The 16,080-nt window shown below is 41.9% G+C and overlaps 1 protein-coding gene across 1 annotated transcript; it reads right to left on the bottom strand.

Moving 5' to 3' along the window:
• Window positions 1-10,814: 10,814 nt before the first annotated feature.
• On the bottom strand, window positions 10,815-14,913 carry LOC125714977 (fos-related antigen 2-like). Its single transcript, XM_048986154.1, has 6 exons — window positions 14,770-14,913; window positions 14,601-14,654; window positions 14,213-14,394; window positions 12,854-13,080; window positions 12,393-12,500; window positions 10,815-11,475 (listed from the first exon to the last, which is right to left on the bottom strand). The coding sequence occupies exons 4-6, from the start codon at window positions 13,067-13,069 to the stop codon at window positions 10,972-10,974; spliced, it is 828 nt and encodes a 275-aa protein (XP_048842111.1). The 5' UTR covers window positions 13,070-13,080; window positions 14,213-14,394; window positions 14,601-14,654; window positions 14,770-14,913; the 3' UTR covers window positions 10,815-10,971.
• Between the last annotated feature and the right edge of the window lie 1,167 nt (window positions 14,914-16,080).

Here is a 16,080-nt window from a genome sequence, read left to right as displayed (position 1 = left end):
AACACCATGGCGAAATATTGACGGACATAAAATAATAAAATTAGAAGAACACGCTATATTTCACGTTATCCTTTCCGAGGTGGCTTGCATGAATACCATGGGAATTTGCATGGGAATTTGCATGGGAGTTTGCATGGGAATTTGCAAACAAAAAAAAAGCAAAAATGTTATGTGAAACTAATTTAACATGCTATGCAGTGTCCTTCTTTGGCACAGTAAAGGGTGTGGATGGGAGGATGAATTCGGTGGGTGTAGTTGCTGTATTAAAAAGAGAACTGTGACTAAGCATGGGGGCTCAAAAACAAATTTCAAAATAAACACTTGCAGTTTCTCTCTTAGTTGGAAGGAAGCATTTCAATATTCATCACTCAAATCCACCAGACTCGTCCCCTATGTGACAAGCAGGCCACCCAAGACACACTTAATCAACACCAATCCAATGTGCAACACAACTACATGCAATCACAAGTATTCACTAATAATGAATACAGCTTTGCAAAGGGTGGTATGGTGGTGCGGTGGTTAGCACTGTTGCCTCACACCTCTGGGTCCCAGGTTCAAGTCTCCGCCTGGGTCACGTGTGTGCGGAGTTTGCATGTTCTCCCCATGTTGTCATAGGATAGGAAGGAGAGAATGGTGTGTGAGTGTGTCCTGCGATGGGCTGGCCCCCCATCCTGGGTGGTTCCCTGCCTCGTGCCCGTTGAATGAGGGTGGCATGCAAAAGTTTGGCCTTAAAATGTCTGTTACTGTGAATAGTTAAGTGAACAGAGGATGAACTGATCACTAAAAGGCATAAAGTTAAAGATGACACATTTCTTTAATATTTTAAACAAGAGCACATATTTATTAGCATCATTCACAGGTACAAAATACCAAAAAAGTGAAAAGGGCCAGAAGCAAAAGTTTGGGCACCCGACATGGTCAGTACTTGGGCCCTTTTGGTGGGTATCACCACTTGTAAGTGATGATGTAAATGATTCTTGTAGCCAGCTAAGAGTCTTACAATTCTTGAGGGATTTTTGCCCATTTGTCCTTGTAAAAGGCTTCTAATTCTCCAAGATTCTTGGGCCATCTTGCATGCACTGCTCTATTGTGATCCTTCCATATATTTTCAATGATGTTTAGGTCTGGGGACTGTGAGGGCCGTGGAAAAACCTTCAGTTTGCTCGCCTCATGAGGTTTTCCATCAGAGATTTTGAGGTGTTTCGGATCATCATCGTGTTGTAGGACCCATCCTCTGATCAGCTTAAACTTTTTTACAGATGGTGAGATGTTTGCTGCTGGATTTTGCTGTATGGAATTTATTCAAATCAATTCTTCCCTCCAAAGACAATGTTTCCTGTGCCATTGGCCGCAACACAAGTCCAAAGCATGATCGATCCACTCCAGTGCTTAATGGTTGGAGAGGTGTTACTTTCCTGGAATTTGGCTCCTTTTTTCTCCAAACATACCTTTGCACGTTATGGCCAAAAAGTTCTATTTTGACTTCATCAGTCCACAGGTTTTGTTTTCAAAGTGCATCAGGCTTCTTTTGATGTTCATTTGCATTTCAGACACTGAGTTTTGTGGCTAGGATGCAGGAATGGTTTTCTTCTGCTGACTCTATCATGAAGGTCATATTTGTGCACAGTAGAGAGGTGCACCACCACTCCAGCGTTTGCTAAATCGTCCTGGAGGTCTTTTGCAGTCAAATGGGGGTTTTTATTTGCCTTCCTAGCAATCCAATGGGCAGTTCTTTTAGAAAGATTTCGTTTTCTTCCACACCTCAACTTGACCTCCACCACTCGACGTGATAACTGCCATTTCGTAATAACACTATGCATTGAGGAAACAGCTACCTGGAAACATTTTGCTATCTTCTCGTAGCATACTCCTGCATTGTGAGCATCAATTCCTCTAAATAGACAGCTATTTAGACGAACCCATGACTGCTGATTGTTTATTAAAAGGCTTGAGGAGTCAGAGAATTTAAACATCTTTGGAATTTACATCACCTGAGGTTTCCGAACGATTGCGAACAAGCCTTAGTCCTAACAAGCTAATGAAGGTTTATGCCTTTTGGTGATTTTGCTCACCTAACTATTCACAGTGACTGACATTTTATACAAGGGCGCCCAAACTTTTGCTTGCCAGTGTATATATTTACAGTGTGAATGTTGATGTAACATATTGCATTAAATCTGGTGTTAACTTATTAACTTAATAAGTTAATACTAAAACCTGTGTACACATGGGACTTGTATAGGGTGTGCTTTGAACCAGGAGGCCCTCTCAAACACTGACATCTTATTCCGACTCCAAAGCACAATGAAGCGAATGTTGAATGTAACGGGTACTTGGAATATTCTGGAGCACCAGACTGTCAGGAGCATGCCTGTATTTATCCTTTAGTCGTGCCATGTGTTTCATGCCGAAAGTAACCACAGCGTCGCCAACTCTCACACACCTGGTGTGACACTCACCCTTTCTGACTCTCATCCTCATGCAATCTTATGGCAAATCTATATTATTCCATTATAAACCTAAAATTAGCTACATCAAAAGCTTTGGGGTAGTTTGCAAACCCTACAAACTATTTATAAGATGATCAACTATTACATATATGTAGATCAGTGTGCGGACTTGAAAATCTCATGACAGCCAGCTAACCAAAGTTAACAACCCTGTAACCATGTGTGTGAATGGCATTTCACATACTGTTAACAACATTGCATATCTCCTGACGCTGGACAACTGCCTGCAACATGGAGTAAGGAATAACATTGTGTAGCGCTGAACAGTGAAGGGTTATAAGTTCATACATCAGGCAGGACTATGCTTGTGCTCAACATAACAGGAGCTCTTTTCAGTTAATATCCCCTTAAGAATTTAGCCAGGAGCAATTAAATGATCAGAAGTACGGGTGCCTGGAAGATGCATAATTAACATGTGAAAGCAAGCTCTACATTCCTGAGTTGGAGCGGGACTGTGTCTTTCTGATCTGTGTCTTACCAGGGTGGTGTTCTATCTCTGTCTGCTGCAGGCAATTCGGAAAAGAGGCAGGACAGATGCCAGTGGTCAGAAGACAAAGAGTCGTCCACTGGATTTCTACAGACATGTACCTGTTTTGTCAAGTTAACAATCATTCTTTAGATTTTTCAAGACAATGTGGGAGATTATACAGTGCAAAGATCAGTTAAGAATCCTCCCCAACCATATAATCGCATCATACATATTTCAGCTGATATTTATACAGGCTACTATTACAGACTCTTTTATATGCTTTTATGACTGTTGTGGTGTTTTGCCATTACTGGCACGTGCGTTTTGAAGTGCTGGTGTAGAACACGCCTGCATTCCACTGATTGATTCCTGACTGTTCTCTCTATAGTTTACTACACACCTAGAAATTTAAAACTTTGATTTAATTCCTGTTGAAACGACTATCGTCCTGGCGCTTTAACCTCTGTAGTCACGAAGTACCTGGAAAAACTGGTTATATCGTGGATCGACCTCAACATCCCCTCAACCCTGGACCCATTCCATTTCGCATTCTGGCGTAACAGATTTTTGGATGATGCCATCGCACTCGCCCTGCACACTGCTCTGGGACATTTAAATAAGAGCACCTATGTCAGGATGCTGTTGACTGCTTTACCATCTATTGACTCATACCTTTGTGGCAAAACACAAGGCGTTCACTCTGCACCTCTCATCAATGGATCTCCCTTTGACTCAGCACCTTCGGAAGACTCAACAGAGCTTGTTCTTCCCGAGGAGGCCAAAATCCTTGTGAACTTCTACTGCTGCACCATTGAGAGCATCCTGCATGTATTTTTCATGTTGTAGCTGGGAAATACAGCTTTTCAGGTTCTCAAACTTCTACAAAGGACTGTCCAAAAAGCTTCAAAAATCATCAACACAGATCTTCTCCATCTGTAATCCATCTACCTCTCCTGCTGCCAGAAGAGAGCCAAATCCATCTTCAGGGACACCAGCCACCCAACTCACACCCTCTTCACACTCCTGCCCTCAGGAAAGTATCACTGGTGTGTCACTACCCACAGCACCCATTTCACGGATATATTTAAATAACCAGTAATCTGCATCGGCCCCTGCTGTACTGTATTACATACTATTGTCTATATTTCACCCCTTCACTTTATTAGTACTGTCTACCTCAGTGGCTATCCACACAACCTTCCCCGATGCACCTTATGTCTTACCGTCTCATCTCTTCTTGCAGTGCTCTTTCTCCTGTACAGCACTGCTGTTTGCCCTATTGTCCGTCATGCATGTCCATCTTCCCTGCAGCTGTGGCACAGAATTTCATGGTGTTCCTCGGATCACAGGTGAAAATAAACTCGAAAACTTAATCTGGCAGTTTGGGTGGAAGTTTTGCCCACATGTATGGCTCGATCTTTTACTGAAATTACTACAGTAGGCCCGTTCAAAGACTTAAGGTCGCTTAATCCTTCCTTAATCACTAACAGTTTCGGTTATCCCATTCACCGCGACTGGTGAATTTTCCTAGTCTTGCAGCATAAAGACTAGTTTTTTTCTGCCCGATTTCATGAAACGTGCAGCTCAGTAGTCAATATGCGGGACTTCACTTCTAAAGTGCCGTGACCCTGAGTTCTTGATTGCTGCTTCCCTCAGTGTGCTCCCACTTGCTGTGCCCATACTCCCACCAAAGTCAAGCTGGCTGCAGAATTCATATTCAGCTGAAAAGATTACGTGCCTCCCACACATCACAGTCAGGGCTGCTAATGCTTTAATTTTTTTAAAGAACATCCATATCAGTTTTTTCATAAATACTTGTTCTAATGAATTATAAAAACTATTCAAGCAGCTACACAGACAACAGGTAATCTGGTCTCAGCTTGTTTAATGAACATTACCAATCTGAGTTGCAAATACAGAAAATGGTCTGCAAAAGAACTCTTGTTCAGAGCTATTACTAAATTATACTCTTTGATCTCATCGCCTTTGATACTGGTGCCATCTGGCTAGATGTAAAGTACCTTTGTAAAGCAGCACATCAAATTGGTGCAGCGCAAAAAAATGTACATTAATAAGTTACTGAGTACTGGGCCCTTTTGCTCCAGCATATTATGCCTTGTAATGAATCAGTTAATTAAATCAACATACATGAATATCCATCTATCCATTTTCCAAACTGCTTATCCTACTGGGTCGTGGGGAGTCCGGAGCCGATCCCGGAAGCAATGGGCACGAGGCAGGGAATAACCCAGGATGGGGGGCCAGCCCATCGCAGGACACACTCACACACCATTCACTCACACAGGCACACCTATGGGCAATTTAGCCACTCCAATCGGCCTCAGCATGTTTTTGGACTGTGGGGAGAAGCTGGAGTAGCCGGAGGAAACCCCACGATGACATGGGGAGAACATGCAAACTCCACACACATGTGACCCAGGCGGAGACTTGAACCTGGGTCCCAGAGGTGTGAGTGCTAACCACTGCACCACCATGCTGCCCTTACATGAATATTATGAAGTGATTACAGTTCTGTAGTTCCTGGAACTATAGGCGCCACGTCTTCCTTAAGAGCACAAGAGCCAGGCACCTAACTGGACGTGAACCAGCATGCCATGGGCGATTTTCCATATTCATAATAGGAGATATGAGGTGCAGGATAATTCACTTGACCGTTACTGAAGATCCAATATACACCCAGTGGTGGTTCATTAAGAACGCCTGCTAATTACAACAGCTTATTCCTATGAATCATTCTCATTCTGTAACTGAAGACACACAGTACATACATGGTGAAGAGGTTCCGTTACTGCTTCTGGCTAAGCATCAGAACGGCTAAGACACATGAGCTAAGCAATTTTGAATGTGGTTTTCATGCCGCTGCCAGACATTGTGGTTCCAGAATCTCATAAACACTTACCTTACTGAGGTGTTTAGCCTTCACAAGGATTATGCAATTAAAAAATTCACCCGATCAGGGTCAGATGTCTACCTGATAATGATGAGAGAGATCAGAAGAGAACGGCCAAACTTGTTAAATACACTGTAGGAAAAAACAGTTCTAATTTGTACCTTTGGTTGTCAATGGGCTGTACCCTCAAAGGTCTGCCAATCGTACCCTAGCTGTAGGTAAATGTATTTTTAAGTCTAATTTAAGGTACAGAATTGGACTCTTAGGGAATTCCTAAACCACATTAATGTACCACCAATCTTACAAAAATGTTCTACGGAGTCCAATTCTGTATCTTAAAAGGTACATTTACCCTTGAGGGTATAGCCCCATTGACAAACAAAGGTACAAATTGATCATTTTTTCTGACAGTGTATAATGCAAAGGGCACAACTGAAGAAATGACAGCTTAGTACAATAGTGCTGTGCTTTGGTATCTCTGATATCTGCCGTTTATTCTGTCCTCTCTCCAGGCACTCTGCTTCAGCCTACCTCAGGACCCACACACATTTTGTTTTCTTGTGCTGAGGTGAAATGGCATTTTTCATTCTCACTGCTCTCCACCTATTTGCATGGCCTACTGGTTTTTATATTTAGATTTGCATTTCCCTCAGGTTTTAACAGTCATAATGGAGGCATCTGTTAAACAATCCCCAAAATAAGCGGATAAGTGCCAAACAATGTTGCAGAAATTATTAATTAATGGAGGAATGTTACCTTTATATAGCGTTTTTCAAGACACCCTAAGCGCTTTACAGAAGCACTGGGGAGCCACTTCAACCACCACCACTGTGTAGCCCCCACCTGGATGATGCAACTGCAGCCACTCTGCACCAGTACACTCACCACGCAGTGGCTAAGGAGGTGAAGGGGCAGGAGAGAATTCACCAGTTAGATATAAGAGATGAATAGGATGTAATTTTACCCAGGACATTGAGCTACCACCCCTACTGGTTTGACCTCAGAAAATGAACTTTTACGTCACCTTTGAAGGATGGCACCATTTTTACAGCACAGTGTCCCCATCACTGCACTGGGATCCACACAGACACCAAGATGGGCTAACCTGTTGGCCACCAACACCTCTTCCAGCAGCAACCTAACTTTCCCAGTTGGTCTTCCACCCAAGTACTGACCAGGCCCAAACCTACTTAACTTCGGATGGATTACCTAGTCTGAACTGCAGGTGGTATGACAGCTGAAAAATAAATAGTGATATAAAAGATATTTGTGACACTGTGAAGGTTAGATGAATGGCTATGAGCACAAATGACCTTTCTGCAGAGGTATGATCTGAGCACTCATTGGCAGAGGTGCTGGCTTGATAGGGGTATCCATTTTCTGTATCTCCAGGACTTTCTGTGCTGGCTACCAACTGGGAGAAGATCAGGACAGGAATTTGATGATGATTGATGACCGTAGGCTATACCTAGCTGAAGCATCATTAGAGCTATGCTGAGTGTTACGCATAGGAATTTACAACATTCTTGTAGAATATTTTATATATATATATATATGTATATACACAAACACACACAGACGCTCCTCTACTTACAAACTTTCAAGTCCAAATTGTGTTTGTTCGGCTTGCGTTTCCTTTCTGCAACATCAATTTTTTTTCTACTCGCCAATTCCGCCTAGTGCGACTTCTGACCAGAACAGAAACAGCTGCATTTTGACTGGTGCCATATGGCGGCGCAGATGGGAGAGGACCAATGCTGTCAGGTGTGGAGAAACACACCGATGTTACTCCTGGCATCATGGTGTGGGCACCCGTAGTGTATGACATCATGGTGTGGGGACCCGTAGGGTATGACATCATGGTGTGGGGACCCGTAGGGTATTACTTCAGGTCATATCTGATAGTGATTCAGGGGACCATGACAGCACGGCGCTACGTCAGTGACATCCTACATCCGCATGTCTTTCAACAAGACATGCCCGGCATGTCATATCTGCATCATTCTGAGGTTCTCCCGTGGCCAGCCAGGTTCCCCGATCTTTCCCTAATCAAACATGCATTGCATCAGCAAGGACGTCAACTCAGGCCAAGTGCCAATCTGCAGGATCTTGAGGGCCAGTTACAACAGCTGTGGGCCGACTTGCCGCAAGAGAAGATTCAACGGCTGTACAACTCCCTTCGACAACGTATCGCCGCACCCTACTGACATGGGACCAGCAGTGTGTCTATACTGCCATACTATAAATATATATAATATACACACACACACATATATATAAAATACAACTACTAACAAGAACCTCACCACGTCTAATAACCTTAAATATACTGATATTTTAAACCTGCAGGTTACATTAAAGTACTTCTTGCCTACTACTGCACTCGCCTTCTGACAGTATTGCACAATGCTGCACCAGCATCGCATCCTGTTCCCCTGCCTTGTGTCACGTACTGTACTTCACGTATTTAGCTAGATAGGCAAATAGATGCGCTACAGTCAAAGTTTCTTCTATTCATTTGGACTACTGAAAGACATACAGCATTATTTTAAACTGTATTTTGAAATTTGACTATTTATTATATATTTCTTTAATTATTTTATATTATAATATTATTATATTATACAGCTCGTCCTTAAAGAAGACAAAATTTATATACAGACATACATATACGCATAGGGAAAGCGTTATCAGTCAGTTTATTACAGGTTTGAGTGTTTTGTATGTTTGTATGAACACCAAATGCACACAAGCTAAAATACACACAACAGGCACAAGAGCTATTTGCGTCATACGATTGTCAAATGAGAGCATATAACGTATACTGGATACACACCGGTAGCCCAACAGACGTCTCATTTTTCGTGTGAAATCTGGCTCTATGCCATTCCTATCCAGGTCAAAGTCAAGGCTTTTATCTAGCTTAACCCAGAAGTGCATGTTCATATATATTACAAAACACATACATTGTGGGGACGGTGCATTCATTTCAATGGGCAAAACCCTAATCCCAACAATGACAACCTTAACCGGGCCCTACCCAGACCTAACCTTAACTACAAGTAACCAAACACAACGTATTTTGGTATTTTTAGTTTTTTGATTGCAAGCACAGATTTTTAAAAAATATATAAAATCGAATTCCGAACCGAGAAAAGGTCCCCACGACGTCAAAATAAGCTTTTATCACATTGCGAGCACATTTGAGCCCCATAACGTATTGTATTCCTGGAGCGCGCGCACACACACACATTATTAGCGAGTATGACGAAGATTTGAAGAATTGTCTGCTTAAGTGTCTAAGCTCTTCTGAGTCATACAGCCTCAACAAACACGTCAATCGTCGCGGCTCTGTGGTGAACCTACTCCACCCGACATCATTCAGACCTAGTCAGCTCCTTATGCACGTCAGTCTAACCGGACTCAGCTTGTCGGGAATCAGCATGACCACTTCGTCACTTTTAAATACTCCCCAGGGTAATACGGGTTAGGAGTTTTATGCACTCCAGTTTAAAGCGGAAATATCATTGCTCACGGGGCAATGAAAAGCAGACCTGTGCCAGATATCGCTAGAGAAACATTACCCCCTGCAAGTTTTTTACTTAGGTATGAATACGGTTCCCTTAAAACCCGCATTCATGGTAGCAGTATTCTTAAGTAGTTATGATCACAAGCTTAGAACAACGTACAGTTAAGAACACACCACTAAGTAAAGACCTTGTTCATCTTGAAGGTTTCTATCAGTGACAATTTATATTGAAAGCAATTTAAAAGTAAGCCAATTTCATATATAACTTTATTTAGAGTAAGAAAATAAAAAAGTATTAGACGATCGCATTCTAGTTTAAATTGTTGCGCTGAGCTGTTTATTGTGCGGGATTTTGCTAAATCGGGAATCAGAGTTTTTCTTTACTGCCATCTAGCAGTCGTCCACACAACTACATGCACGCACCAAAAGTTTTACGTGGGTTCGTAGGACTGTATCCAGGAACTAGGTTTGTGTTTGAAAGCACAATTTTCAGTCAGCATGAACAGTGTTTTACTGGAAATGTCAATATCTGACAGATTTATTCCAGGTATATTTTGTCAAGGCAAACAGGCAGAACAAGAGATGTGATTGGAGCACACAAGCTGTTGGAGATATGAGGACACTCTTATTTGGAAGAAACCTTTTCCATATGGGGGAGCAAATCCAGACTCTGGACCTCAGACTGAAGGAGGATTTCATACTGGAGCAAATGAGGACATTTTATTAGGTACACTCACTCGTCAATGCAAATGACCTACACCTGCAAACATCTATTCATATGGCTGCAGCTGAACACATACAGAACACAGACAGGACACTGTTCAGCTGAGCCTTAGTAGACTCCTGTTCTTTTGTGTGATTTTGAATGTAGTGTTATGGTTGGGGCCTTGCAAGCTGGACCCAGTATCTCAGAAACAGCCACTCTCTTGGGATTTTCACACACTACAGTGTCTAGAGTTTTCAGAGAATGGTGTGATGAATAAAAAGAAAAATACATCCAATCAATGGGATTTCTGTGGTAAAAAAACACCTTGTTACTGAGAGAGGCCAGCTGAGAATGGCCAGACTCGTTAAAGTTAACAGGAAGGCTACAAATACAGAAGTAACACCTCAGTGGTGTTCAGGAAGGCTTCTCAGAAGTCGTCAACCCTTGATGTAGCTCTGGAGGCAACAGGGGGTCGTATCTCATTCTAGCTTGGTGTCCCTAACAAAACAGTGCTGGATAAATGGCCCTGAGCTCTGACCTCAAGCTTTGCTCTCACGGCTAAGCCTAAACTTATAGGAAAATTAGGTAATATATGAAATGAAATAATTCCTGTATACCTCTACAAATGGCAAATAAAGTACTATCTTTACTTTTATTACCAATCAAATAAAACCTAGACACAAAAAGCCTTTATATTGGTGTATCCAATATTTAATATTGCACATCAGATGTAGAAACAATTACTATTAAATACATTTTATATTAAGTAGATGAGAATATTTTATTCAAAGAAAAAAAAAATCAAGAATGGGTGCCTATCTCAATTTTACATCCCTGATGAGGTCAGAGAGGCATGAAGGAAGGAGGGCGAAGGGAGTCCAGAGTCTGCTGCATTCTGGGATGGCTAGAGCAGGCCTCAGAAGCAGGCCAGGAGCTGTCCTGCTCTGGTAGACCAGGGCAGACAAATGCAGAGCTGGGCTCTGCTGTTGTAAGAGCTGGAGTAGAAGAAACTACAGTAGGGCTATGCGAATTGCTCCTGTCAGGGGGACACACCCGGATCACTCTCCCTTCTATGGATGTGGGTTTGATGACAGAGAGCTGGTGCTTATGGGACAATGGCTCATGGTCATAGAGGTCCTCCAAGGGTTCCTGCTTCACCGCTACTGCTTTCGAAGTGTGGCTTGCTGGCAATGCACCGGATAGCTCTTCCTGAGGATGGCCATCACTGGGCAGCTGACAGATTGACCTGTGCGACACAAGCACCAGCTCCAGCTTGTCCCTTTCCATCTGCAAGGTCTCGATCTCTTTCTGAAGTCCGGCTTTCTCTTCCTCCAGCTTCTCCGTCTCCTGCACGGACAATGCAAGCGGAATATTCACCACTGCCACAGAAAAAGCATCATGCATTTGTTTTCAGCTGACAGCATTATTTCTGCCAGCAAAGACGGACAGTTCTGGTTCAGAAAGTACAAATCCAGACCAAGATATTGTTTTCACCAACCAGTTGAGTATTCCGGAGTTTTTATAGTCAGTTGGATGGTCGAAACAAAATTTTGGTCTGGATTTGTCTTTCTGAAGCTGAACTTTCCACCAGATCTGTTTCTGGGTATTATTATTGCTAAGTACATGGGGGGGGAAGAAGGCATTGTTTCCCAACATCACCAAAGTTGGGGGTTTGAATCCCACCTCTGCTCTCTGTGTCACATGGTTTCCCCTGTGTACTCCAATTTCCTCCCCCAGTCCAGACCCAGGCACAGCGGTTTGGACAACAAACCGAAAACATAAGCTCTCTTTTTAAATCTTGAGCACTTTGGAAGCATAATATCAGTTTTAAAAAGGGGTTTTTGTTTTGCCAGGGATCAACACTATCAGTTTTGGCTCTGGCTAAACTTGACAAACTTGAAAAATGGCACGGAGTAGCACCTGTCCATTTGTGATGATATAAAAAGTAAAACACTGCATTTTGTACTGACACTGAAAGATGAAAGTCATTATGATTAAGCAGAAGGGGGTTATTGCCTTATTAGGACATGATTTTGCATTAGTTTTTTACCTTTTTTTTATACTTTGGCTGGTGATCTACAGGTGAAATACATATATTTCTCACTGAAACAGGGTACGCTCATGTGTTTTAACCAGCCAATAGGCATTCTGTTTATGTGGCTAAAGCTGGTGATATGCTAAAGATCTACAGAAAAGAATTTCACCTGTTGGTTTAGATTGCAGTCAGATGTTGGGCAGGTAGCGAGCGATCTTTAAAACCTTACCCCCTGGAGTCGATCAGTCAGCTCCTTCCTGCGACTTCGGCACTTTGCAGCAGCCATCTTGTTCCTCTCACGTCTTAGTCGCCTCTTCTCTTCTTCTTCTGGGGTGAGCTAGGGACACGAGACCGAGTAAGGGAGGGGGGATCTCCCACATGGACATGCATGCACGTAACCTTCTATGATAAACTGTGACTCTTGCAGCTCAACAAGTAGAGCAAAAAAATACAAAGGTAGTAGGTTCGAATCTTGGTGGGGTGCAAATAAAATCGTAACTCTCCCTTCTACTCCAAGTTGCGTATAAACGCATCAGATGGACGAATAAATGTGATTGGAGATTTTTTTGTAGTAACCCGTGAGTAGATCTTGTATCCTCTTTCATGTTTGGTATTCACTTTGTGATAGGAATTAGAGAGAGATCACGGGTGGCGTTTCAGCACGATGAAGGCTTGGCAGCTGAATCTCACCTGCTCTTCCCGTTTGCACCGCCCACGAGTGAGACCAACGGAGCAAATGACACCAGGCCGGGTGTGTCCCAACGGACCAGGCTGGTCGTAGAGATGCATTCTGTGCCCGGGACTGGGCATGGTGGTGATGACCGTGGGCTGGACCATCCACTGCAGGTCGGGGCTGGAGGTTATGGCGTTTACCGTGGGAATGAAGGCACTGCTAGAAACAGGCATGCTGACCTTTTCTGAAGAGGAGAGGCAGTGAGATACATACACAGGGGAGCATTAATTTCATTCACCCATTATACGTTTTCGGTAATTGGGAATCCAATTAGGAAGCCCACATAAACGCAGAAAGCGTGCAAACAAAGAGGACTGGGCCACAATCAAGAACAATGAAGCAACAATGGAAAAAATGATTTCATTTTTTATGACATCCTGCTTTTCAGTGTAGCTATAAGCAGTTACAAAGAAAAAAATAGGTTATTTGGGAGAAGTGATTTCTAGAATTAATATGCATCTTCTCAAATGACGATACGATTTACTGAGACCATTGTGCTATTCCTAGCTATTCCACCTTTTCCAAGTGCCGCAGGTGTGTTCATAAACAGATGACCAGACAGTGTCAACACGTTTCCAGACGAGTACATTACAAGCAGCTAGTTCTGAACCGTCCGATTTAACATTCTGCTACCTTTAACTGAAAATACTTTGTTTACCTTTGATATTCCTACATTAAAGGCACGTAATCAAGACTCATTTTCAACAAAATTAAAAGGACAGATTTTTAAAATAGTCGATTTGCGCCTACATTTTATTTAGTTTTGGGTATAATTATCCGGACACTTGTTTGTTAGGTATTATATAAGCACATGTAAAACGCTTCCACTGCAGTTTTTGTTGGCTATTGTGTTACACAGACCAACTTAAAATAAGACAGGTCTTCCATTTGCGTTTAAAATAATAATAATATTGTTACAATAATCGGCTAAGCAGTAAGGTCAATATCCCAAATAAACGACTCGCAATGTTAAAAACAATTAAAAAAATATATATAAATTTTACTATTAATGCTTTTGACAGCAGTGAGTCCTCGTCAAATTTAGAATGTGTGATAATGTGGACGCGATAAGGATCCTTGTTTCACTATAACATTACACCACAGTGAACACCCTTTTGCCCAAAGTGGTGATGATGCAACCATTCATGTCCTTGTCTGCCATATTCTTTTAAAAAAATAATAAGTGGCGTTTGGGTTCACCGGAACTTTTGAAAATTTAAATAAAGATAATATCACACGCACCATACTAGTTGAGACACACAAAAGCAGTCATGTCTGAATACTAGAGTAAAGCATAAGTGGGCGATTCGCTTTACCTGGTAGGTGAAGTTAGAAGTAAGAGTTTCAGTGCCGCCGATGGCAGGACTAGGGTTCGCCCGGAGAAGCGCGACTGCGAAGCAGGGACACGGTGCAGATTCAGGCGTGATCCTGCGTCGCGATGTGGGATCATTCAGCCCCGGTCCGACCTCTTGTGTCTATGTTAGTCCTGACGCCAGCACTTCAAAATAAGCAACCGTTCCTTCATTATTTCCATTTTCAAAGCTGTTCGCTTTGGCGTCATGTTTCAGTTTTGCAACACCGAGTTGTATAAAGGAAAAAGTTGACAGCAATATTCCGTAATGCTTCCGTCTATAGTTTCGTTTTTAATGCAATGATTAAATATCGGAAACGTTAGTCCTGTTAACAAAATTCGTATTAAGTTACCTTGTTGCTGCTGTTGAGCGCGCGAAGTCCACTTCGAACTCTTATTCTTGCAATCTAAAAATGCAAATTACTCTCCACCCTTTACGGATGTTACATTTACTTTATTACGGCCCTTTATTACGAAATGGCTCCCTTTTCATAATATACCTAACACTCAAAGCAGTTTTACCTTGCTTTACGTGGTTCTTCCCGTTTCCTCTATCGCTTTAACAAATGACTCACTTCAAAGGCATCCTAGCGATCAATTAAAATGCTGACTTGCTTGCGTCACTGTCTCCAAACGCCTCCGTAAGAGGGAGTATTATCGTTATTTTCTCCACCGCTCAACTATACCAAGGATGTAGCATTTAAATGCGGGGATGTCGGAACTAAATGTACGGGTGCTTGATATGCTATCTTGAAATAAATCACCTGATTTACTATGTTAAGGTCTAACCTTTTTTATTGACGTGTTGTCAGAAAACGCAGGTGGGTTTCCATTATTAAAATAACGTCGAACACCGAAGGGATTCCCTCTGTAGGATCTACTTGGTCTGATGCCTTGTGTAGTCAGAGATAAAATGAGTGTCTCTGACCTATAAATGTAGTAGAACATTATTTTGTACTGAATATACGTATATAACAAAACCATTGCCGTAAATTGCCAGTTTAACTATACTTCCGTGTAACCGGTAATTGTAAAAGGTCTTGATTTCATATTGATTCCAAATCAACTAAATTTATTCCATTATATTGTAGCCTTGTCTTATGTTGTACACACTTTAATATATCCTGAAGACATCTCTATTCATTGGTAATTATCTTGTTATTTGTATATTCGATATGCATACTGATTACTTTACATTAATCATTCACATTAGATTCTATTTCACCATCACAAACAGAGGTACCTATAAATATATTAGCAAAATTTAAACCACTCAACATAATTGCAATGTAATTGTAATTTAATTGTAACCCAATAGAAGGACAAGTGGCCTGTTATTCGAAATACTGGAGGGGGAAAAAAATTAAAGAGGTTTTATTTGGGCCTCTGGATCCCACAAGCGGAAATACTCCTGCTTCTAGAAACACAGTTATTGTTCTCTGTACCAGTCTCTTCAAGTACAGTACAGACCTGCCCTAAGGTCTAGCCATATCGACCTTGCTGCTGCTGAGTGACATATATATGGAATTTCAGGTGATACCTAATCCGCCTTTTATGGAATATAAATTAAAGCTGTTTCACTATTATAATTAACACAATATCCACGTATATTTATGAAAGTCCACCAAGCTAACAAAGTGTGTTCTAATATTTATCAACTAAATAAATAAATGGGCTACAAGAGGCTTGGTGGTTGCTCTGTCAGAAAAATGATTTTAAAAAATCAAGGAAGTAATTTGAACATGTTCTTCCAGGAACCGCCGTGGTGTAGCAGATTTTCATACGTTACAGCATCCTCCTTTTCTGAAGTACGTTACTGACTGGCAATTTGTT

Source organism: Brienomyrus brachyistius, chromosome 19, assembly GCF_023856365.1.
Source record: "Brienomyrus brachyistius isolate T26 chromosome 19, BBRACH_0.4, whole genome shotgun sequence".
NCBI lineage: Eukaryota > Metazoa > Chordata > Actinopteri > Osteoglossiformes > Mormyridae > Brienomyrus > Brienomyrus brachyistius.
The sequence above is the reverse complement of the archived record's forward strand: the minus strand, read 5'-3'. Positions and strand labels throughout refer to the sequence as shown.